Source organism: Bidens hawaiensis, unplaced genomic scaffold (assembly GCF_021521415.1).
Source record: "Bidens hawaiensis isolate Kalapana, Puna unplaced genomic scaffold, B.hawaiensis_p1.1 tig00013425_1, whole genome shotgun sequence".
NCBI classification, from domain to species: domain Eukaryota; kingdom Viridiplantae; phylum Streptophyta; class Magnoliopsida; order Asterales; family Asteraceae; genus Bidens; species Bidens hawaiensis.
The window spans coordinates 368,018-395,339 of NW_027492137.1; the positions used below are offsets into that span (position 1 = coordinate 368,018).

General features: G+C 34.2%; 2 protein-coding genes and 1 pseudogene across 3 annotated transcripts in view; 1 reads left to right on the forward strand and 2 right to left on the reverse strand.

Moving 5' to 3' along the window:
- LOC143544026 (uncharacterized) overlaps positions 1–27,322 on the forward strand; it is a 79,200-nt gene that overhangs the window by 37,086 nt on the left and 14,792 nt on the right. The gene's annotated exons all lie outside the window — the stretch shown is intronic.
- Positions 9,376–12,465, reverse strand: LOC143544001 (SEC12-like protein 2). Its single transcript, XM_077036188.1, has 10 exons — positions 12,004–12,465; positions 11,109–11,203; positions 10,842–10,992; positions 10,671–10,762; positions 10,484–10,583; positions 10,333–10,408; positions 10,123–10,243; positions 9,936–10,049; positions 9,777–9,844; positions 9,376–9,631 (listed from the first exon to the last, which is right to left on the reverse strand). The coding sequence occupies exons 1-10, from the start codon at positions 12,253–12,255 to the stop codon at positions 9,549–9,551; spliced, it is 1,152 nt and encodes a 383-aa protein (XP_076892303.1). The 5' UTR covers positions 12,256–12,465; the 3' UTR covers positions 9,376–9,548.
- LOC143544004 (putative beta-D-xylosidase 7) lies at positions 19,729–26,682 on the reverse strand (annotated as a pseudogene). The gene is made up of 6 exons (XR_013137180.1): positions 26,394–26,682; positions 25,121–25,423; positions 24,006–24,175; positions 23,504–23,600; positions 20,550–21,312; positions 19,729–20,481 (listed from the first exon to the last, which is right to left on the reverse strand). The product of XR_013137180.1 is annotated as a putative beta-D-xylosidase 7 (transcript).

Here is a 27,322-nt window from a genome sequence, read left to right on the forward strand (position 1 = left end):
TAGTGACATACAGTACAAGAGCGTGCTGCTCGTCATACTGTTGTCAGTGAGCTGTCGTATCTTTGGTCAGATCTTTTGTCCATACCTCGTCAGGTACAGTACAAAAGATCTTCCAGTATCGTACGGACTGGCTCATTTGTGCGGGAGTGTTCCCGGCTTTGTGCGGGAGTGTTCCCGGCTTGCTCACTCCTTCTTCAGGTGACATTACTGAATTATTTAAGAGTTAAGTGCCTTGTGCGTGTAGCCTTGCTGCGCGGGTAGCCTTCCCTGATGGCTAGTATCCGTTGCTGCGGGAACAGGCGGAGTACGTCGACCATTGGGAGGCTTTTCCTGCGGGAACAGCTTGCGTACTGCGCGTAAGGACGTCACGTCTCTGAGCATGGTGGGTCCTGCGGATCCAGTTGGTTTCTGCGCAGAAGTCTCTTCAAGGTGAGTCTTGCGAGTTTAGCCTTTGCGCAGACGTCCCTGTTGAAGGTGAGTCTTGCGGGTTCAACTGCGCAGACGTCCCTCTTTGAGGTGAGTCTTGCGGATCCAACTGGGCTCTGCTGGGACCTACCTCTTCAGAGAGGCATACATATATTAAGGGATTCGATAATTAGGAGAGCTAGATCAGTATCATCAAGCTCCAAATTTGTATCGTCTGAGGCTTCTTTTAATGGTTCCAAAGATTCTATTGGGGATGAGGTTAATAGTACTATGAGAGTGGGGATTTCAGTTGGTTTTAATCTACAAGGAAAGGATCGTTTGATTAGGGATTCGATTGTCGGAGAAGGTGTTCGACCTGTTTCTTTATGAATCTATTGTCTTTAAATTGTAGGGGTTCGGGTCCGAGGGGTACAGATAAGCTGGAATGGATTCAGAATTTAAGGAGATCTAACAATATCAATTTGTTTTGTGGACAAGAAACTCAGTTGGTGAATAAAGATGAAATCCCATTGGATAAGTTATTGTGGAACTCTCAGTTCGAGTCGGTGGCGGTTGGTGCTTGTGGTAGATCCGGTGGTCTTTTTTGCATTTAGGATCCATCGTGTTACACCCTTTGCAGGAAGTTAGTCAATCAAATTTCATTCTCCTTTCAGGTAAGCGGGTTGGAATTGACGTTCAAATTAATTTTGTCAATGTGTATGCTCCTAAGTCTGCTGTGGATAGAAAAAATCTTTGGTTGGACCTCCTAATTTTGATGTCGGGGGTTCCTGGATGGTGGGTCTTCATGGGAGATTTCAATGAAACGCGGGTTAAAGAAGATAGATTACCGGTCTCTGGCTGTGATTTCGATATGGGTGCTTTTAACATGTTTATTCAAGACGCAGGGCTTTTAGATATAAGATGGGTGGACGTAGATTCACTTGGATGAGTGATGATGGGTCTCATATGAGTAAGATTGATCGATTTTTTGGTTTGTAAAAATTTTGCTGGAAATTGGCCAACGGCGTCGATTACCGCGTTACCTAGAGATATTTCAGATCACTGCCCGTTAGTTTTCTCGGCTTCTAAGAGGCGTTATGGTCCCACTCCATTTAAGTTCTTCAACTCGTGGCTATGTTGCTCAGATCTTTCGGATGTAATTAAGAGATCTTGGGCAGGTGTTAAATGTAAAAGATCCAAGGAGTTGAATTTGATGTGGAAGCTTAAGCAATTGAAAACTGATATTAAAGCTTGGAGAGGCAGATGTATAGAAGTCGCTGAGGTAGAATAGCTTCGGCTGTCTCGATTAATTGACGAGATCGAAGTTAGGGCTGAAGTGGCTGGCATTTCAGTTATTGACAGAGAGACTCGTGCAAACTGTAAAAAGAATATCCTAGATTTAAAGATGAAAAAGAACTTGGACCTTCGTCAAAAGGCCAAGGTTCGGTGGGATGTGGAGGGGGACGAGAACAGTGAGTTCTTTCACGGGGTCGTTAATGGAAATATTAAAAGGTCTACTATTAATGGCATTTCAATTAATGGTAAATGGGAGACTGATTATGACTTAGTTAAGGATGGTTTTTTCAACTTTTTTGCCATGAAATTTGAGGAATCACCTGTTGAGAGACCACAGTTGGTGAATTCCAATTTTAAGAGGTTGTCGGATTCGGACAATACATGGTTAGAAAGACCTTTTTCCATGTCGGAGGTGAAAAACGCGGCGTGGGAATGTGGGAATGATAAATCGCCGGGTCCGGACGGATTCACTTTCAAGTTTATAAAGACTTTTTGGGAAGTATTGGGTAACGATTTTTTTGAGTTCGTTAAGGATTTTGAAAAATTCGGTTACTTGGAGAAAGGTTGTAACTCGGCGTTCATCTCTCTTATACCAAAAAAGAAAGATCCGATGGCATTTAGAGACTATCGACCTATTAATTTAATTGGATGTATGTCTAAGGTAATTTCTAAGCTTCTGGCTATCAGGCTGAAAAAGGTTATTTCTCTGCTCGTTGAGGATGTGCAATCAGCCTACATAAAAGGTAGGAACATTTTAGATGGTCATTTACTCGTCAATGAAGTAATTTCATGGGCTAATAGTGCTAAGAAAAAGTGCATGTTGTTTAAGGTGGACTTCGATAAAGCCTTTGATTCGGTTAACTGGTCGTATCTTGATTCTGTGTTGGGTAGTTTAGGCTTCGGATACAAATGGAGATTCTGGGTGTGGTCAAGTCTTACCTCTGGTCGGGTTTCGGTTTTAGTTAATGGGTCACCTACTATGGAATTTGACTTTAAAAGAGGTGTCAAACAAGGAGATCCTTTAGCTCCCTTTCTTTTCATAATCGCAATGGAGGGTCTAAACGTAATTATGAAATCAGCCATAGATGACAATTTGTTCAGCGGGATTCGTTTACCTAATAATGGCCCTGTCATTTCACACGTCATGTATGCGGATGGCGTGATGTTTTTTGGAGAGTGGAATACGACTAGTATGGTGAACTTGGCTAGGTTATTAAGATGCTTTCATCTCGCATCTGGGCTTAAGGTTAATTTCTCTAAAAGCAAGGTGTTTGGTGTCCGGGTCTCGGATTCGGAAATCGCTTCTATGGCTTCCATAATTCATTGTGAAGCGGGCTCTCTCCCGGTGAACTTCCTCGGTCTGCCGGTGGGAGCAAATATGGGATTATCAAAACATTGGTCTCCGGTGATTGATCAGGTGAAGAAAAGACTAAACGGGTGGAATACTAGCACTTTGTCATTTGGGGGGAGACTTACCTTAGTCAAATCTGTTCTAAGTAGCTTGCCTCTTTACTTTTTTTCTATGTTTCAAGCTCCATTAAAAGTGGTTGACGAGCTTGAAAAAATTAGGAGGAATTTTTTGTGGGGTGGTACGCCGGATAAAAAGAAAATAAATTGGGTGGCGTGGGAGACTGTGGTCAAACCTAAGAGTTATGGGGTCTGGGTGTTGGTTGTCTAAAATTGATGAACTTAGCTTTACTCGCTAAATGGTGGTTGAGATGGCGCGTTGAAAGTGATTCGTTGTGGGTTAAAGGTATTAACGCGATTCACGCGTCTACTCGATATGTGGATGGTAAGATGACTAGGAACTCGATTTGTGGTACTTGGCAGAAGATCTATAAAATCGGTAAAAGCTTCGCTTCTTTGGGTATTGACTTGGCTGGGTCGTTTATAAGACAAGTGGGTGTTGGTAACAAAACTAGATTTTGGTTAGACGTTTGGTTGGGTAGATTCAAGCTTAAAGATTTGTTCCCTGTTTTGTTTAAGCATGAAGTGAAAAAAAATTGTCTTGTGTGTGATAGGGTTAAGTTGTTTGGATCAGGGGCAATTCAATTAGAGTGGGCTTGGTCTACTTCTTCTCTTCCGGTTGAAGCTCGCTTGGATATTGAAGACTTAACAGAAATGGTGTCATTATACTTGTTTCATTTTGGTAAGGATGACACTTGGAGATGGGGTGGCGATGCTTCAGAGAAGTTCTCGGTTCAAGCCTTGAGACGAGTTATAGCTGCAAACGTTTATGGGATCGACCGGGTTATTCCGATTACTTGGGAAGGATGGATTCCAATCAAAATAAACTGTTTCATTTGGAGAGTTTTACTAAACAGAATTCCGGTGGCGGTTAATCTAATCGCTAGAGGTTTGTCTTCGATCTCTCCAGGTTGCTTGGGGTGTTCGTTATCGCATGAATCGTCAATTCATGTTTTTTTCGATTGTGTTCGGGCGAAACAGGTGTGGAGGGCAGCCTCTATGTGGTGTGGGTGGGACCTGACTGGTCTTGATTCGTTCGACCACCTGCTCGAGGTTGGTTCACATCCGTCTTCTTTTAACGAGAAGATGATTCTTTTGGCGATTATTTATTCAACGATTTGGTACATTTGGAAGCAAAGGAATGTGAAGATTTTCAAAAACATGACTATCTCCACTGGTATAGTTTTGGAGGAGATTAAAACTAACATGTTTGGTTGGATTAAGTCTCGCTCGATGCACAAAGAGATAGCTTGGAGAGTTTGGATAGAGTCTCCTCTTTCTAGTTTAATGAATTGAATTTTACTTATATGTTGTTTTGTTCCATTTTGTTGTACTTTTGGCAGTCCTCCAGCTTCTAACCGGAGGTTACTTGCCCTTTTAATATATCACTGCCTTGCAAAAAAAATATAAACATTAATAATAATAATATATGTAAAGAAAATATCATTATGGTGTGTGACAAAAAAGGAAAATAGAAGCTCTAGGGTAATCGTTTATTTCTAAAAATCCTTAACTTAAATTCTACTTCTCCAAGAATTCCTATCTTCAACCATGTCCTCGAAGAGGTTTAGATCTATCAAATCATGCCTAATCCTTTCGTCCTAAGTCAATTTAACCTAAAGTGTTCTACAAAATTCGAGTTAATCCGACCTAATCATCTCTATTTTAGAGTTTGATGAAGAATATAATATAAATTTGAAGTTAGTAGGCAAACAAGCATTTAAAAGACATCCGATAATACGGTTGCATGCACGTATCTTTAAATACCATGCATGTGCAATAAAAGCATTAAAAGAATTAAGCAACATTAAACAATAAATTTGTGATGCATATGATTTAATTTAGAGGGTTGTGTTCGAATATAAAGTACAGTCGATAGACACTTACTGCTCTGTCTTGAAAGTATTTTATATTCGCTTTATGATTATCAAATTAATTACTTTCTGAAATATCGTAAGTTATAGATTTAAGCTTAAAATGAAACAAGTAACTGAAATTAAGTTAGCTAATTAATCGAAGAATAAGTACACACAATAGGTATGTGTGTGTACTGTGTAGGCACACATGTATTTTGGATGACAACATCATGCGTTCGTTAGTTTCCACCATTCAACGAGTTTAGACGTACCATTATAATTGTAATGAATTAAATTTTATTAAAAAAGACATTTTTAGATGATCACTTTATATACAATAACATTAAAGACTTATTTAAGAGTAATGTAGTATATAAAAGTTTTACTTACAAAAGAATTGGTAGAAATAAATTGAAATTAAAATTCATGCATTACCGATTTTACTTCAGTGGATGCATTGATAATTGCACTATGTATGTTAGTTATTACATTTTAGTATATGCATTTATTACAATACATATTGCCATGTCTTGTCCAAATTGGTATCGTTGATCTCGGGTTCTATAGTTTTATGGGTTGGTCCGGAAGCTTCTGGGGTTGTTTGAAAGTCTCGAAAACAACCTGCACATGTCTTGACAAATCAAGGGCCGATCAAAATGTTATTGATAACTTCAAATAGGTATGGATTAGGTCAAGTATCTTGTATTATGGCATGCCCCAAGCAATAACCGAGTCGGGTCCGGGTCCGGGTATTGGCTTGAAAAACCATACCCCATGCACCGGTCCAGGCCGGGTATTGAACCGGGTCATCAATACCCAGGTATTTGAAAAAACCTGTTTTCTAGGTTTTGAATGTCCTATTTCCCGGTATTAGAAAAACCTTTTTTCTACAACTTTTTTTCTGTCAGCGGGCCTGCTTTGTCTTTTTTATCCTTACTCCATTTTTTTTGCATACAAAGTTCATTCAGACATATATAAACAACTAAACAATGATATAAAAACATATATTTTATGTTTTTTCAATTGTTTTGGTATATCAAAAGGTGTTGCTCTAAACAAGTGTTCCGATATATGTGTTCCGATAAAGATAGCTGTAGATATATAGGCATATATATGTGTTCCGATAAAGATCCGTTGGAGAACAGCTGTAGATATATAGGCATCCACACAGTCATATACGCACAAACATGAATATCCAGGTATGCAAAAAACCCGGTTCTGATATAACTTAAACCGGGTTTCAGGTATTATCGGGTTTAGATCGGGTTCAGGTTTCAACATTGAAAGTCATACCCTATCCGTACCCTACAGGTAGGGTCGGGTTCGGGTATTAAAAACCCGGGTTTTCTTTTTCGAGTTCGGTTTTTTGTGCACCTCTACTTAAGCCTATAACATTTTCCTTTTATAGGCCCGCCAATAATATCAGTTCGGCCCTAACCAAATTGACTTTTTTAATCACATTGATTACGATTAATGTTAATCTAATCTGTATTTAGGGGTGAGCAAATTAACCGCCATAACAGTTAACCGAACCATAACCACCATAATCGAACCGATTTTAACCGATAACCGACATATCCATTGGGTCGGTTTAATGAGTTTTCAAAAACCGCCAAATTTGGGTCGGTTTTGGTTAAAGATCATTTCAAACCCGTCATAACCGAACCGCCCCATTTATACGACTGTTAATCGAGAAACATGGATTTAGAAATTGGAATTAGTGCAAGTTGGATTAACTCTCTAGTTATATAAATCTTAACCTATATTTTTATATCTATTGTCGTTCAAAAAATAAACTAAAATAAAATAGCTAACTCTATACCTTTTTTAGATTTAGGCCAATAATATTAATAATATTGGTTGTTAGTGTTTACCGAATTAATTCCAAATCTTTCATAATCTTCATTTCAAATTTCCGTTCAAAGTACCTTTCAGTTGTTCAAGTTGTTCAGTATATCAATTAGATACATATATTCCATAACTGAAGTTAAAATAAAATAAAATAAAAGACATATTCTAATTCCCAATTCAGTTCAACGATTATTCAGTTGTCACAATCATACGTTCTAGGCAGCTACCTTTTCACAATAAACGGTTGAAGACGGTATGTTCACTTGATATCACCATAGATTTCGTTGTTGTTCATCGTTCTTTTGTTCTTGTTCATTATGGATTATATATTTTATTTGATTGTGTATTTTTTTTAATATTTGGTACCTATTTTAGGTCTAATTATATTTTTCTCGGTCACGGTTAACCGACCCATAACCAACCCGCAACAACCATCAAAACCAATTAACCGAAACCGTCATAACGGATCGGTTATGGTTATTACTTTCTATTAACCGACATATTGGTTATGGTTATGGGTTTGGCCAAAAACCGCCTCAAACCGACCCATGCACACCCCTATCTGTACTATATTTTTAAAACATTTGAGAGGTTCATATTAAGAGTTGTTTGATTTTAAGAGTGTACCAACTTTTATTCACATGGTACAATATTTTATGCATTTACTTTAAATAATTACAACTTTTTAAAAAGGTAAAATGGTCTTTTAATCACTACCTCTACATTCAATTCACTCTATTCGATCTATATTAATAAGTTATTATAAATTGTAGAACGTTGACTTTCTTGTATAGGCTACTGCACTTCTCAGATTTGGAGGAATCTCGTTACCTCACTCTGGCTAGACTATGCTGTATTAGCAGGGCCCACGGTGGCTTCAGAGTTTGGCTTGAACGTTTCCTCGGTAAACCATACCACCGACTCTCACTTAGCAGTCGACCGACTGTCACTTAGCAGTCGTGTCACCACAAGAACAGCTGCTATATTATATTAGAGGTTAGTTTATTTTAGTTTTAAAAATTTTTTAACCTTCCTTAAATTTCATTATTTTGGCCAAGTCACTCTTATTTAAGTCGGAAATTGCGCGTGCAACTCTCTATACCTTAATATCTAATAATGACATAAATTTTGTCATGCACAATAATAACTGTGGTCTTGCATAGGTTGGATTAGATGCAACACCAGACATCACGTCACGTAGCATACAGAAGAGCATAGGGTACCAGGTACTGGTACAAAACCGGTACCGTACCTATACTGAAATATGCATTTCAATACTAGTACTATGTTTCCAAAAAAATCAGATTGAAAAATTCGGGATCAATACTGGTATCGGTATTAACCGAATTTTTGTCTATAGTACCAGTACCGATCCGGTAACAATTTTTTGGGAAATTCGGGATCGGAACCGATTCGGTACCGAGCTCATCCCTTACGCAACGCGGGTATAGGTGAGCTGTTATTGGAGAACTAACACTTAATTTGTCCATCTATTTTCTTTTCGTTGGATTAATTTGCTTCTTAAATTTATCAATATTTACTGCCAGATTACTGGGGTATTGTTTCTTTTAGAAAAAACAAAAGGAATAAAAAGCATCATGCACACATAAAATCCTGCGGCAATGCGCAGCAACCTACTAGTTATACATTCTTTAGATTACAGGTTGTTAAATTAACATTTTCATTAATTTAGATGTTAGTTCAGTACTTCAGTTAACTATTTTTTACTATGTGGGCATTGTTCTACGTTCATTTGCCATGTCCCATCTATTCTGTAATTACTAATACCATAGGCACACTCCCTCTCATCTATTCTGTAATTACTAATACTACATTACTACAGTCACACTCAGTGTCTACATATGCTTGCTGCATATGCCCATTGTGTTTCACTAGAGTCTCTGAACAAATACACCTTGTTTATTCTTCCTAACTCGTCTAATTCATGGCAACTCCACTACATTTCAAAACCAGTGTTCACTAAACGTGATGAGTTCAAATGTAAACCACTAAAAGTATAGGAACTACAGCAGCCCTCTGTTAGACTTCTACCATGGAACGGACCAAAGACGTAAACAATCACAATTCATGAAGTGGAAGAGAGAGAAGAACGATTTTAATCATTCAATGAAATGTATTCCTAAGGCTAAACTATGAAGCTTTTGGTTCTTGATCATTTAATGGTTCTCATTCGAGCTTCCTAAATACAGAACAAACTTTAAGTCAAAAAGCACATAGGCATTTGAGGTAGTGCTCGATACGTACAATGGGAGAGAAATATAGTTAATTAAGCAGTTACAAAACCACCTTATATATCCTAGTCAAAGTAATATGCATATGTCTTTATACGATCTGTGCAATTCTTTACTTAAGATAGTTACTGACTCTCTAAAATACATACACACAAAGAAGACCCTAAAAAAGGTTATCCTGACTCACACCAATACTTTACTTGAAAAAATTACTAGAAAAGAAGCCTAACAAGATAGTCATATATAGCTTAATAAAGAGTTCCCATCACATCTATGAATAAAAATTCCACAATCTATGCAATTACAATGCAAAGTGATATTACATAATATAAGCAGTCAAAACTCAACAGTTAAGTTCATTGTAAGGGTACAAAAGTGAGGAATCCTGATTTAAAACTTTGGAGCAAATTTTTTGGATGTTTTAGAGGAGCAAACCTTCTGTTTTGGCATAATACAAAACTGCTGCAAGTAACATGATAAACAATATGATCCATATGTTCAACCCTGCAACAACAAAAAAAGGTGTAATTATAAACAAAACAGAATCATTGGTTAATAGGAGAATAGGGAAGGGTAAAAAGGATAAAAATAGCATTTGAAATTAACTAATCGGGTCAAACAGAGTCAAAGAAGACGAAAAGAAATGTACCGCTTTTCTTGGTTTCTTTAATTTGCGTCACCCTTGCACTTGAATCCAAAGAAGCAGATACCAAAGCTCTGAATTAAAACAAAAACCTTCATCAACATATTATATAGAAAACAAAAGCAAGCTCTAACTGACAAAATCAAATTGAAAAAGAAAATGAACCTTGAATCACGTGAGAATGCTAGTGCTGTTACAAGGCCCAAATGCGCCTTTTTCACTACAGTATGCACCTTCATACTAGCATTCAATATATAAATGTCTCCTTGTATTGTACCACTATCAAAAATGAATAAAAAGTTACTAATCTACAACAAATACAAAAAATAGATGTTAAATAATTAAGACTTACATGGCAAGAAACTTCCCATCATCTGATACATCAAACGCAGAAATTGGGTCCCGCACGATATGCTTTGAGCTAATTCGCTTCCATGTTGTCGTGTTCCACTTAACAATACTTCCTCCTCGGTCTATCCAAGTTGAAAAACAAGCCCTGATTATGCAATACTAATAATATAATAATTATATTTAACAATAACTAACAAGAGTAGAGATTCACCTCGCATTGCAGTGATATATAGAACTTGATCATTCACAAGGTTTTGTGAAAACCTACAAAATCCAAAAACCTCATCCTGAAAAGGACATATAAAACAGGTTAGTTATACACCAGAATATTATTAAAGCGCATAAAATTCTAAACATTTTACATTTTCTTTAGGTAAAGAAGCTTTAAGTGTTGATGATGAGAGATCCCAAACTCTACCAGGGCCACCACTTCCCACAGATACAAGAAACTTCCCATCAGGACTGCAACATACATATTAACAAACTCTGACTTCATATAACTGACTTTTTTATAAGATTATGAATTCACTAATTCAGCAATCATTGAACCTGAAATCAAGATTCTTGATGGAGGTATGAGCATCGGGTACATCAACAAGTGATTCCATTGTAGGCCATTTAAACGCCCTCAATTTCCCATCCTGTACTGCACCATAACTCGGTAGTTAAAACTTAAAACCATATAATTATTATCTAAAAGTCGAACTAATATAAACCTACCTCACTGCCTAGGGCGAGCAACGAACCATCATGATTAAAAGTAACGGCTAACTGCTGTCCAATATGTTCCAAATCATAAAGAACTTTTTCAGACTGCTTTAGAGTTAAAGTCAACTTGTTTTCAATCTTAGTTGTTTCCCATTCAAACCATCTACACACCAAGAGATTGAAAGGTTACTGTATATCATCAAATTAAGCTACTAATTACATCAGTAAACAAATATTATAAACTTGTAAGTGTAGCTTGATATCAATTTATATGGCTACCTGCAACTCTTTGGCAAGGAGCATATTACACCTTCACCACCAGGATGAACAGCCATTCTATAGGGAAGATCATCATCAGTCCCAAACTTACTTACCTGTTACAAGGACTCATAAATTGATCAATAGGGTTTTGCCTGAGCGTAATATTGGTGTATAGATTTGCTAGGGACCAATAGACCACATAGGAACTTTCAAGGGGATTTGGGCTACCATATCCATGTCTCTCCGCTCTTTTATATGTTACACCTAGGGTTTAAAAAGCGCGACCGAGATGTCGCTTCTAGCTCGGTGAGGCACAAGGTGTACAAAAATCACACTTGAGGCGCAAAACGCAAACAAAAAGCAGCACGAAGTGCACTCGTGAGGCACGCTTCTTGGGAAGGTTTTAATGTTTTATGCATCAGGATGTTGTACATATTAGTCATTTCCATAATAAACCATATATAAAGCTTATTTATAGCTAAATAAGGGTATCGGTGCTAAAAACATATGAGTAATATAAAAAAGATTATGTAAACTAACTGCGCCTTGGCTTGGGACTCTTACCGTCTCGTGGTTTTCAAAAGCAAGGTTACTACTACAGTGTTGTCACCATTTTGCGCTATCAGTGGTTTGTTGCTACTATTCTTTACGCTATACTTTATATAAGTTAATGAAGCTAAGGTCTGAGCTTGCTACGAGTGAGATTTTACTCGTACATTTGTTTGTTTGTAAATCGATGAACATGAAAAAGCGATCCACTTCAAACATTGAAATGCATATACATTAATAAAATCCAAGTTAATTATCCTAAAATGTAGCTTTATTAGCTCAAATCTCCCTAAAATGTAATCAATATATGAAAACTTGTGTATAATATCATCAAATGCATAGATTAGGGAAAACAGGAGCTTACAGGCTGATCGGAAAGCGAATCGGAAGCCGGATCAAAGAGGGAGATTACAAGAGCATTAGGGATTCCACTTCTACCTTCACCACCACCACCAGAGAAAATGACGTAATTAGGTTTATCACCAGCAACAACTTGTTGATCATCTTCTTCAACCTTTGCTTCTTTCTCAGACGATGATAATAATAATCCGATTACGTTGCGAGGTACGAACGAAGCTCCGTAGAAGGGAACGCCGTACTTCTTACAATTCTCCATTTCTTAATCTTAACCTTAACCAAATGTGTTGTTGAACTGAAACGGATCTGATGAACCCTAATTTTGGATTATAAATCGATTGGATCAACAACGCTTGCTGGTAATTTGCAGGATGATTGATGCGATTGAAAGGAATTGCTTACGAAAGGAAAGATCCAGATTATGAAATTCGAACAAGGCGGAATCGAATCCAAGCGTTTCGTTTGGTGAGTCCACGAACAACAACAAATAAATAAATTAATATTATTATTATTATTATTATTATTATTATTATTATTATTATTATTATTATTATACGCGTTGAGATGAGATGAAAATATCTATCTATTTATTTTCAACTACTTTTTCTAAACCTCTCGTTTTCAGTCCCTCGAGTTTTTCTAAGCTTCACTCTACACGACCCACACATGACAATTGACAACCAATCAAAAGAAGCCATTTCATTGTAACTTGATTGAACCCGATTCATTAACGACAGTATACCTCGAATCACTTTTATTCAACAATCCTAGCCAATCATTGATTTCGTCAACATACACGAATCTCCAGCCGAGGGATCGATGCATGTGTTCTCCATATGAACCCGAGCTACCCGGATACGCCCATGTCGCCCTTAGAGGAGATACATTCATCAACACCCCATTTTAAGTGTTATTACAAGAGTTTTGATATACATATACCCCTGATCCCTGAACAATGAGAATCCCGAACATGCGCTCATATCTAGTTGGTTCAAAATTTAGATTAAAATGATTATTTAGGGATATATTTATTCAAATCTTGGATAACTTAGAAGTTTTAATATTTTCTTAAAAGATTTGAATTCCCCTAAAATTGGAAACAAATATAATTGTTAATCATTAAAAAGATTTGAACCAAATCTTTTCATTATTAATTTAGTTTAAAAATATCATGGGTTAAGGGCTTAAACAAGTTTACGGTTCACGGGTTATTTAAAAATCATGTATTATGGGCTTTGTTAGGGCCCAAATTTTATAGTCGGATATGTGGTCAGCTCAGGATAATAAATATGCTCGGGATCCCGAATATGTTCAGGATTCTCAGATAAGTTTAGTATCTTGAGTATTAATGCTAATAAATAGATATTTCTCTCTTGGTGTTGATTTATAATTGCATATATTAATTGTTGATTTACTCCATGCGAAATACACGGTTGGTGGTTACATAAAACGTGTGGAATGAGTTATAACCGCTAGCATTAAGGGCCAAGTAATGGTTAATGATTAACCATTGACTATTATCCTGAAATTTCGCACTTATAGTTAATATTAGCACGTGTGGGACCATGTTTGGTGAGTAACTCCCAAAAGAATCAGTCAAAGATGTGAGAGACCAAGTCCAACATATAACTTCGCATTTAAAGCCATTAAACCACGTAATTAAAGCATGAAACGTTCTTCATTAAAGACAAGGACGGATTTCCCGAGATAACAGTTGTAATCTTTTATTATATATATGAGCTGATAATATCATTAAAACACACACAATTCACTTACTTAGCTACTAGTAATCATTGTATCACTTAGCTCACGATCACTTATCAGCTCCATTACTTGTAATCATCCATTTTCGTTATTAATAAAGTCGACGGTGATAGTTTTCACCGCCCGAGGGTTTTTGTGCCGGAGATCATAATAATCAAGCGTTAATTCGACCAAAAGTTAAGTTCATAATCTTTAACCGAAGCGATTCGACTAAGGATTACGTTGTAAACTCTTGACCGAAACGAAGATTATCATAATCAAGGGTTTTTTCCCTCGTAATCATATCATTGTGTTTGATCTTATTATCAACAAGCACTCCACCTCACACACTAATTTGATCAAAAGTTTCTTTGCCAATTTTTGACCGAAACAGGCTTAAAATAGCTTATGTGTTCTAAGAGTTTATGAGTTCCTAAAATGGTTTGGGTCATAACCCATAAAACTCGAAAACTCACTAATACCGGAATCAACATTTTTTTCTAAAAACTCCATAAAATCATGTAAACACCCAAATACTGAAAAACCTGCTAAAATAAAAAAACTGGCAATTCTCGGGAACCCAAAATTTCCGAGAACTAATTTCGAAAAATAAGGTTTTACCGGAAACTTAAAAATCCTTACTCTAAACATTTTTCTGCTATTAACTAATTAAATGTTTTGTAAACCTTAAATATTATAAAATTTTACAAAACATAAAGGCTTAACTTGAGTTAACTTTTGATGTAAACTTCTGCTGCCCAAAGGTGATGAGTTACATTTACCATATCATTAACTCTAACTGAAAGCTTTTGTTAGTTTTTTGCCTAACATGATATAAATGTCTCACTTCTGCCCAAAGGTGATGTGCTACATTTTATCAAGCAAAACTAGCATGTGTATAATTAAAATAATTGTATCACTTCTGCCCAAAGATGATGGGATACAAGTGTTTTGCACACATACTTAAATAAATTTTAATTCTGCCCAAAGGTGATTTATTTTTTGTTTAAGTAGAACTTTTAATTATAGTCTATTAGTTTGATGTTAATAATAGACATATCACATCTTCAATAAAATATGATGATCCTCACATTAATGATCCTTCATTAAGCTAATGATCATAAATTTAATTTGTATTATTTAATATCCCATATCATTACTCGCTATAATTTTCTTCTATAGATAACTATCTCATCTAAATCATCCACTCTAATATTAAAACATAAAATAAGTTTTACATCATAAAGAGTTTCAATAATATTTAGCTCTACTCAGTTTTAGTTATCCCTTAAGACATGATATGACTATCCTACTGCTCTTTATAATAACAATCATTCCATTGAAAACTGGAGCATAACAAATAGAATGCGTCAATCATAATGTCACTTACGATAATGATAATCAAGAACTTATATAAATAAATGCTATCACTAGAGTTATTCCACATTTAGTTTTTCCTAAGACTAATCAAAATAACTCCTAAGATTCATGCACTCCTTAAAAGTTCTAATTATAAGGTTAAATGACGTTACTAAATACATCATGATGTACAATACCATGACCCATAAAGTTAAGGGCTCATACATGGAAATAAGTACACTTTTCTAATGCATTACATACTAAAAGTTACTATTATTACAATTTGTTGCCTTAAGTATCAACTATAACACTCAAAAGTACAAAAGAAAAACGAGTATGTTGATTAGCAACACATGTAAAAGAAAAGAATATGGCAGTGGAACATAAGATGTTATTCAACTCACCACCATTAAAACCTTAAAGAGGATAATTCTAAGGTTCATAGACAAAATACAAGTATTACTTCCAGCTTTAAGTTCTCTAAGGAGAAGTCTCGTTGTAAAAATATGTCATTATATTAGGCATAAGTAACAAGGCTATCCATAATTCAAAAGAACATCTGGCTAAAACAGTAGTCGTATATTAATGATATTTAAGTCTGTTAATCCTAATATTCCAATTAACATGATCGGCTGAGTCTAGTTCTATAAGTTTCTTTACTGATATCAACAAATAACTAACATGAGTGTTGGCGACAAAATTTAAATGTTAAGGCTATTGTAACCATGAAAAATTGTCTTCTAATTACGTTTTATGATACCTTAAATATTTCGGAGATCAATCAGAATTTAGTATCAATACTTAAGTTACATTATGACAGTTGTGAGGTTTGCATAGCCAACATAAAGTCACTCTTACCCTAAAATCTCATATTATTTGTTATCAGTATCTGGATTAAAACATTTATAAAATAGAACTAGATGATACGACATGCTTTCACAACTTTTGTTATTATGCAATAAGAATTTAACAAAAGACAAATGAGACTTATAAATATCATTCATTAAAATCAAATTTCATGATAAACCATGACATGGTTGATGAGGGTGATTTTTTCATCTAATTTCATTCTTAATGATTTTAATCATGTGTTAAATGCCATAAAACATTACTTAGCTTAAGGAATAAGTATGGGTCCATCAGAATTATATTTTATATACATTCGTATAACTTATTCATATGGAATATTCAGACATAATACTTTATCATTTAAAAGACTATTTACTTGTATCCAATCTGTCTTCTATGATCCACGGTCTTAACGAGATCCATTCATATATACTTAATACGATTTCTTCTAAATATGTCCCTAAGTTTATTATGACATCTGGACGTTAATGAAATCAAATCAAGTCTAACATATATATAACAGATTCCCATCTCACGTACATCATTGAAACTTTTTTTGTATTTTTCCTAGAGATATTAAATATCAGTGGGAGCCTTAAATGTCTCAATCATAACTTACAAGATTTGCAGGAGGTGGGGAGTGAAAACTTTATATTATCTCAATTACACATCTTGTACAAGACATTGCTCAATCACAACACTACTCTATCAAAACTTATCTCTTTAGAATTTACAATCTCTTACAAAAGTTTCATTGTTGCTTAAACTGGGAAAAATCGGATTTCTTACTAAACTAATCCTCAACAAGAGAAACTCCAACAACTTGTATTATTAACATGTTTCTCTGTTAGAATTGATTGGTCTATAAATATTAACCCTAGGCATGCTAATTTCCTAAAGGTTTCTAAGGTTAGTGGGAGCAGTAAAAGTCCTTATAATGACTTGGCAAAAGTACAAGAGGCAGGGGAAAGAGAGTCATTAAATTTTACTCCAAATTTAACTCCAATTACACCCCTTGTACACCATACTGTACCAACTCTTACACACTTAGAATCCTGAAAATGATAGCAACCTAACCAAGAGATAATTCATAAAACTGAAACTTCAAATAAACCCAATAATCAACTCAGGAGGTCATCTAGGTTTTTAAACCTACTAACTTTGATGATTATGACTAAAGTTGAAATGGATGTTGGAAAGTTTAATGATCATACTCCTTCTAATTAAACTATTAATATCAATCAATCTTCTAAATGGAATAAAGCTATTATTAGCAAAATTGACTCCATAAGTCATAATAACATTTGAGATTTTGTTGATACACATAAGGGTGTTCATAACTAAACTAAATCCTAACACAAATGTTAAGACACTAAGAAGCATGATTGATTATTAAAAGTTATATTCAAGAGGGAATAAATCATCAAAGAATTTTCTTACCTATATTACAAAATATTTATTTGAGGATCGTCATTGTTCAAGTAGCTTATAATAGTTAAGAGTTACATTAGATGAACATTAAAACAACTTTCCCTAACAATCGGCTTACATATTATATGTTTATAAAACAACCTAAAAGTTTTAAACTGAAGGTCAAAGAACATTTAGTCTATAAGTCAATAAAATCCATATATGGGTTAATGCAAACATTAAAATGTGATGAAATATTTATTCAATTACTTTAATAAAAAACCAAGTGGATTAATGTACATACTTCAAGATGAGTGGGAGCAACTAAAAATAAACTTGTCCTTATATAGATGACATTCTTCTGACAAGTATATGTTACATATGTCAAAGCATTGTTCACACATACTTTGATATTATAGATCTCAAAGATATTCCTTACACGTGTAACATACAACACTGCTCTACTTTAGAGGATAATAAAATCACATAGATTATTTCCTTATGCTTCATTAAGTAGAAGCCTTATATAAGTTCAAGTCTATACTCGTTTAGATATTACTCAAAATTGCAACACACTAGATATGTCTAGATTAATGTGAAGCATCTAAAAGAGTACTAAAATATCTTTAAAAGAAACGAAAGACTTAATTTAAAAGAAGAAGTGAGAATTCAAACCGGCAGATCACTCTAAATTTTGTCATATTCAGATATAAGAAAATGTAATTTTCGGGATATATTCTTATGTCAGTAGACAAATCTATCTCATGGAGGAGTTATAATGAACTGATAATAACGACCTAAGCCATAACGACATAATATGTTGATTAATTACAACACTGTGTCAATAAATGTTGTTGAATATTTATTAGTGGACTCATAAGTTTATTAAACTCCATATAAATTATATATTGAAGACTTATTGTGATAAAGACAGCTACCATGTTTTCTCAAACAAAAACAATTTGAGAGGTGCTGCATTAAATTTTGATATGAAATTAATTATTCGTTTATGAACAAATTGAGGAATCTAAATTTTCATATCGAATACATTCATGATATGCTTAAGGATCCTATAATTAAATGTCTATTACCCATAAGTATTATGTAAGCGCTTATAATCATGAGGGGTTTATTGATGACCATGCACAATTGCATATCTACTATGAATGATTAACTATTAATTTTCCTTGTCAGTTTTGATTTTGTAAGTCTCTTAATATGTTCTGCATGCATAATGACATACAGACAAATTATTATACAAATCAAACGTTTGAAGGGCTTACTTGAAAATTTTGATCATAACTACTTAAGTTTTAAATAAGGACCGCAGTATGATTAATGGGGGTCTTGAGCTGATGTTCAATTCAATAACTGTATTTCTCTGCTCCAGTTTAAGTTTAAAGCTAAAATGAGTGTTAACTCCTGATCAGACTTATCTAATACTCATAATAAATGATTACTCGGCCAAGTGAGAGAATGTAAGATTAAATATATAATTATATATATTTATATTTGGCCATTATAATCATTTATATTATAATAGATCAAAATATTAACTATACCTTATTATATATTAGTTTGGTAATTGTTGATGGACCATATTACCTATAACTAACTAATAAAGGGTTTCCCTTGGATGTATATAAAGAGAGATAAATATTAACATCATAACCTAATCACACAAACATAACAATATTGTGTGCCTCCTCTCTCCTAAACCGGGTTCATCTCAAGAACCCTAACACCATCCTTAACTATACATCCTAAAGGAGAACTCGACCAAGCTGACAACCATGTCGTCTACATCCTTCTATGTTGCATTACTACTCTCCATGCTGTAAAAGGTTCATAGATTTATTTTTTATTCATGTTATTTATTACTTACATGAAGAACTGGTCAACAAAGACTACACAAACATATAACATTTTATGGGCGTATACCTTTATATAATCGTATCGGTGTATGCCTAACGTATAATGTTTTACACATGCATATACTATAACATATAATGGTCTACACGAGCGTTATCTAACATACAATGCCTTGTAGGTGCATTTATAACTTGAAATGTGTATAACTGTATATCAAATCACATCATCTCAATAAAGAGTGTATTAGTAACATAGGAAGTGTTCGGTAAAAACCGTTTTTACGAAAACAAAACCTGTCATTTTTGTCTGTATACAGTTAGTTATACACAAAAATGGTCATGTTAATTAATCACTTTTGCTCTCAATGAAAACCAGTAGTAGCATGCCTCATAACTGACATAAATTTAAACCACTTTTATGGCACCTAGCACATATCTTACCAAGTTTCGTACTTTTAGCGTAAATGTTGTCGCGTGTCTTGTCATGATTGGTTTTTCTTGTTAGCGAAAACCACAAGTTATTAATAAATTTACACTCACACATATTGTTTCTTAGAAAAAGATTTTGATTCCTTGATTCCGCCACAAAAACAAAGCAAAATACAACCTTAATACAACATCATAGTTTCACTTAAAAACCATTCAAATCCCACAACATCCTCAACGTAAAACCGAAATAGCATACTGCTGATCACCCACAAAAAGATACCGAGTCCCCTCTTCAACCACCATCAACCCGTCTTCATTCGCGGTCCTAAAATGCTCACACGGGCTCACAACAAACTCAACTTCACTTCTGTCACCCGCATTCGTCGCCACACTCTCAAAACCGACCAACTGCTTCTTCGGCTTCCCATTCACAACATCATTTTGCCTCACAAACATCAAAACCGCATGTTTCCCGTCCATTTCCCCGTTATTATGCACTCGCACGGTTGCTGAAAACTTGGCCTTTTCACATGACTCGGTTAACGTATCGGTAACCGATGTGTAATGGACCGAGTCTGAGTTTTGAAGTGTGGAGCCTGTGGTTGAGATTTGAGATAAAGAGAGTTTGTTTTGTGTGACGGATACGAATTCGTATCGGTACTTTGTGTAGCTGAGTCCGTATCCGAACCGGTAGACTTTTGGGCCCGTGTAGAATCGGTATGTTCGGCCTGGATAGCCCGAAGACGGGTCGGGCCTCATTCGCATGTCGGTCATCGGTATCTTGACAAATTGTCTTGGGTACCATGTCATAGGTAATTTCCCTCCTGCAAACACAAGTTTAGGTGGGACCCACAAAAATAAGAAAGTATATTGGTTTTTTATGATACGTTACCTGGATTATTATCACCAAAAATAGTTTGCGCAAGCGCAATGCCACCCGCTTCACCGGGATACCCACCCCACAAGATCCCACCGATCTTCGGATCCCGTTTAGCAAACGAAATATCTACCGGTCCACCACATATCATGACCAAAACCACTGGTCTCTTAGCGGCTTTAGCAACCGCAGTGATCAAGGCCCGTTGCTGACCCGGAAGCACCAAATCCACCCGATCAAAATCCTCCCGTTCCTGACCTTGATCCAAACCCATAAACAAAACCACATAATCCGCCTTCTTAGCCACCTCGACCGCCTCGTTAATATTAGCCGACGTACAGTTAACAAAGTTACACCCTTGGTGATATTGTGTGTTTGCAACATAACCTTGAAGTGCTTTGAGTGGTTCAATGGATTTGCACGGTGGGCCCGTGTAGTTCCCGACAAGGGTGTGTGCTGAGTTGGCGTTCGGACCGATAACAGCTAATGATGAGATGGTTTTTTTTAATGTGAGGAGTTTGGCTGAGTTTTTTAAGAGGACAATGCCGCTTCGTGCAGCCTCGAGGGCTAGGTCCTGGTGCGGTTTGGAGCAGACCACGTTCGGACCAATTGAGCCATACGGGAGTGAACTCGGGTTCCCGTTGAACAAGCCGAGCCTCATTCGCATTGTGAAAAGGTTGGTTAGGGCTCGGTCTATGTCGGATTCTAGAAGCTTCTTCTTTTGGACTGCTGATTTTGTGTGGTTCTTTTAAGTATGTACCACAGTTTACATCCATGCCTGTAATTTTTCATAAAATAAAATATTGTGTCAAATTCTTCATATAAGTATATAACAATGTTTTAGTATTTTTTTTTATATAATTGGGCAAAAATGAAAAATACAAAGCAATTATTTTAGGGGTCATGTGTATGGACCAAATGTCTCTTATGTTGACTTGCCATGCGCAATAGGTGGACCAAAGTCACCAAACAACTAACATGGTCCAAAATAATTGTCAACAAATGCAAACCACATAAGATAAAGATGTTAATAGATGTAAGTTTGTAGTATATGATATAATGTGTATTACTTAATTATATAAATGCATATTAAGAAGTTACGGCGGTATATGTTAGATAAAGATAAATAAAAACACATAGAAGATCTAATGCTTGTATAGTATTATGTTATAAAATGAAAGTCCTTAATATATCTGAGATAAAGATAAAAACACAGAGTGAGACAACAGATCTTGTGGCTTATAATATTGTGTGATACATGAAATCCTATGATACATGTGAGATAAAGATAGAAACACAAAGAATGAGACAATAAATCTCATGTGTGTTTACTATATTATACAAATACAGTAAAAGCCTATAATACATGTGAGGTACAGAGAAAACACAGAGAATGAAACAGATCTAGTGCTTGTATATGTTATACGATAAAAGCCTGTAAATAATGTGAGATAAAGATAAAACAAAGACAATAGATGTCGCGTGTTTAGTACTATATAGTAAAAACAGATCTAATGCTTGTTCAATCTATCTATCTATTCTAATAAAAGAATACAATTATTGCCACTTGTCAATCTCATAGCCTTTCTCACCTTTTTTTTCAACCAATTTCAATATATGGTCCTTATATTTTAAAATATTTCAATATATAAATTCAAGTTTATGTTTATTAATCTAAATCTTAACCAATTCATTCATTAACATTAATTGTGAAATAAGAAAATATCAAAACTGAAGTCGCGAGCATGTTAGAATAAAATTTTAAAGTCACATGGAATTGCAAATTAAAAAGAAAAAACTAAAGGTGCATCATTGTCGAAGAATTTGAATTTATATGGTAAACTACAAATTGTTTTTAAGCTGGGATTTGAGCAGCGATGCATAATATTAAAATAAGATTGGTTTCAAATTTGAATTTAAAATTTTCTCATATGCATTTGAACTTAGAATAATATGTATTTTCTTAATTTTCTACAAACATTTTGTATAAATATTGTAAGCATGGAGAATACCTATTATATATATCTTGGTGTTTAGCATTAAGTCATTGAAGTTGAATATTATAATTATAATTCATATGTATAACGGCTTATTAAATGAACTATATGTCATTTATTTATTAGCAATAAGAAGATCAATATATAGTTTTTAATATTTTTTTTCCATAACCCAGACCAAAATGCTTCGAAACATATATTTTATGACTTGATTTATATTTTTTTATACATTTACTTTAATATGTCTTATAAGATAAAAAAAAGTCATAGACTAAAGAGTTTTAAACAGACCTATATGTTACCTTATTGAGAATTGCAAACAGACATAGACTAAAGATTTTGATTTTTGATAAACAATATATATTTGCTAATACAATCACAAATGTAGTGTACAAAGAAGGTTTTACTTATTTGTAACGTATTTGTGTAATCTTTGTTATGTAATTTTCGTAATTTTAATGAAAATTGTGATTGTATTAAAAATATATGGCCAATTTGTTGATTGTATTTCACTTTTCAAGAGTTGAAGTTTAAAATTTTTATCAATTACCCATGTAATACATGGGCCTCAAACTAGTACTATATATTATACGATAAAAGCCTATAATTAATGTGAGATAAAGATAAAACAGACACAATATATGTCGCGCATAGTAAAAACCGAAAGCACGTGTTATACAAGATTGAGAAAACCATGTTTAGATTATAGTAATCATGCAACCTTTTGTGTAAAAATTAAAAAAAAATAGAAAGAAATAATGTTGGAAGGATTAAATGCATAAGCATTAAAGTCCTAATCTTCAATCAAGCATGAAACATCATTGCTTAAGGGGCCATCCATTTATTATACTTATTTACGGGTCCTATTTGGTAAAAATTCAATTCATTCCATAAAATGTCTAAATGTAATATGTATAAAGTAGGGGTCGTTTTGTTAAATAATAAAATATTTAAAAGATATGCATACAGTACCTGCTGTAAGCACTTCTGCAACTGCATCTTCTGGTGTTTTGCATATTTATGAACGTCGTATATGATCGATACTGCATCACAATCTGAAGTGATGTACCTAAACAAAAATGTGAAATTACCAGCATGCCCTCAATCTATGTAATTACTTGACTTTTAAAAAGGTATAAAAAGTAAAAACCAATAAAAAAACTTGTATATCCCGCAAAACCTGTATAATATTCAACAAAATTATATGGGATTTTTCAACAGAAAGTTACATATCCCACATAATGAGCAAATATGTAACTTTCTGTTGAAAAATCTCATATAATTTCATTATGTAAGTAAATATTTAAAACCAAAATAACTGTTTTTAAGCCTCGTGTCATGTAGCGGACCAAAAATGCCGGTAGCAATTTATGAAACTGGAGAAAGAAATATCTCAGTCATATTCATATATGATCCAAAACGTGTGGGTCTAGCTTTGATGATTTTATTTATTTAGGATTTTTAGAAAAATTACCCTTGAAAACCCCTTTGCTTTCGAGCAATATTGGTCAAGAGATTCTCATCAGCACAGTTTGGCACTCCATTCACACGGTTGTAAGCGCACATGATTCCACTAGCTCGGGCATGTTGTATGCAGCTTTGGAAGGGTGGTTGATATGTGTCCGCAAGATCTTGCTTCGTCACCTATGTTTACACATATTATTTTTAAAAAAATACTGATATAGATACGTTAAGCACATAGACACTAATGCATACGCACTAGGTACAAGCTAGTGATTCTCAACATATATATACAATTTTCGTGATTCTCAACATATTATTGATTCATAAAACATCATGTATACTTTAATAATGCTATTTTATGTATGTAATTATCTAATTTTAGTAATGGGTGTGACCCATTATTGTTTTTTTCTTTTTAAGGGTAGTCCAAAATCATTTTTCTTATGATAATGCTATTTTATATGTGAAATTATCTCATTTTAGTCATGGGTTGTGGCCCAGTATTGTTTTTATTCTTTTTTCAACTATCCACAATGGGAAATTCAAAATTGTTTTTCTCTCTTTATAATTTTATAATATAACTTAAAAGACTCCAAAAACAAAAAGCTACCACCCACTCACCTTGCAAATGCACAAAATCCGGTACAAAGCATAAATTTTCCATTATATTACAGAATTATATAAAGATATGTATTCAATCACACATTTCTGGAAAAAAGAATAATTTCTTGAAAATAACATTTTATTATTACTCTTTGACTTAAATAATTCTTTGACTTGTCCTTATTAGCTTCTATAGTGTTCATTTGTTCAAATCAAAGTAAAACGGGCGAATGACTGTTTGATAGTTCATCGATCAAATCGTTAAACCACATCTTGAAATCGACAGTGTAAACTCTATTAGCGCGTATAGTCATAAAAAAATCGGTTCAAATCATTAGACCACTAAAATTGGCTAAATGTTGTTTTCCAAAAGGAACAAAATTTTTAACAAACCTGACTGAACCAGACTGTAAACATCTATAAAGCATCTATAAACAAAAGTAGAGCGTCATAACGTGAAGTTTGAAACGGTGAAAGAGCACACGAACAAATCTACAAGGGGGTAAAGTGAAAATAACTAACCTTAGCATCATAACCAAATCTATTAACACCTTTCCAATGATCCAAATCATATGCAGTGAAATGTTTGCAACAGGCAGAAGCTTGAATATATCCATCTTTAAGCCCTCCACCTTGAAAAGTGTCACCTTGCACCCCTCTAACATAAGAAATTGCGTATTTGCCATTGACCAACGGGTCTTCGCCAGGTGTCTCTTGACCTCTACCCCACCTTGGGTCCCTAAACACATTTATGTTTGGGGCCCAAAATGTCATTCCATGTGCTTGCCCTTGATTATAAACTGCCCTTGCCTCTAATCCAATTGCCTTCAAAAAGTGTAATTTTATATTTTTAGAATATTTGTTTTATAGCAATTTTTAAATGTTATATGCATACATATAAATACATTTTAGATTTTTGTTAAAGTTAAAAAGTTGTTTTCTAAAAGCCACAAATCATGGTTCTTTAAAATGACTTTTTGAAAAAACCAATAAGTCAATAAATTGTTTCAAACTCAATCCCAAATATGCCCATAGACACATTAGCACACCGGCATGTGACTAATGTTAAATAAAAGATAAAATAAACAGTGACCATATATAATTAAGCAGAGAAGGAATATAAGATATTATGATTACATGACGGTGTGTTACAATTTAAGCATGTAACCATATTTTGCATTTCGTATATGCATTTATATGGTTCTTATTGTCACTTAAGTAAAAAATGATATTACATACATAATAAATAAGTAACTGCGTATACACGTGTCACAACTAATGGAGTCAAAGATTTTTTTTTCCCCACTTCCTTCATCCAACATAATATAGTAATTATGAAATATTTGGCTTCAAATATATTAAATTATTAGTTAGTAACTCATACATAATTTCAGTCATATTTTATCTCAAAATACCGTTTTATAACTCCTAAATCTTATTACTACCTATTTGAGATTATTTTTATTTAACTTGTGTAATAGACGACTTTCCAACCTATCAAGTAAGTATTAAAAAGTTTGTTTATCCAACTTTAAAATAAATATCTTGTGACATATAAAAACTAGTTAAAATAATTCATTTCATACAAAAATAATATAACTATTATAATACGTTATTATACGCCTAAAAACAAAATTATTATATTAAACATTCAAACATAAAAAGTGTAGTCATCATTAAACGACAAATATGCGAATTGGGTATTTATCAAATTTAATTATTAACAAATATTAACAAAAGAATAAAAATAACAAAAACAAATAATAAAAAACAGCACCGAGTTAACTCAACTCACCTGACCGATTCGATACCACAGTCTAGCATCAAAAGAAGCTGCGGTAAGAATAACTTGCGGGAAACTAGTGGCGGACTTAATAGTGCCGTTAAAGAATATACCATATCGGTGGGGCGGTGTTTACGAGTTGCAAGATCTTCTCGTCTAATGTGAGTCGTGAGACGAGGTCTTTGACTCGGGTGGAGATGGGTAGAGTGGGTTTGCAGAATGGGTATGAGTTGGTGGCTGGGTTGGATGAGTCACAGGCGAATGGTGGCTGAGTTGACTCGGTGAGAGTGAGTGTGAGACAGGATTAGTTGTGTAGTGAAATGTCTCATTGTGTGTTTTGAAGTACTGACAGATTGGTGTTCTGTAGGAGTTATAAAGACGGATAAAAGTGAAGAGTTTGAGGTTAAAGACTAAAATACCCTTCATAGTTCATACTTTATGAAATAATTTAGGTTGTGTAACTAACATAAGATGTTTTTTAGTTTTTTACTTTCAAACTAGTTTACTCCTTTGTCAAACTAAATGTGTCATCGATCTTCTTACTCATTGTAAACCGGCAATCATTACAAGATGAGTCTAGTGTTGTTTTCATTAATGATTTAAGAATTATTATGCAAGTACTGATCTATATTATAATAAACAAAATACAAATTTTGCCAAGTGTTCTTCATTGACGCCATCAAATTCTCCAAATTTCCGCCTTTTTTTAAGGCCAACTCAATTTATGTATACATCAATATATAGGAAGAAAACACAACATCAAACAACCAACAAAATACCGAAAAAACACCAGACCATAAGTAAACCATCATTACACTTCGAACCATTTTTAAAAGCTAATGAGACACCATATGTTGGTTGAAAAGTATGGTATATTGTTATTTATGTCAGAGTTTAGTTTTGTAATAATCTCTTTATGATAGTTAAGCTTGCTAATCTTG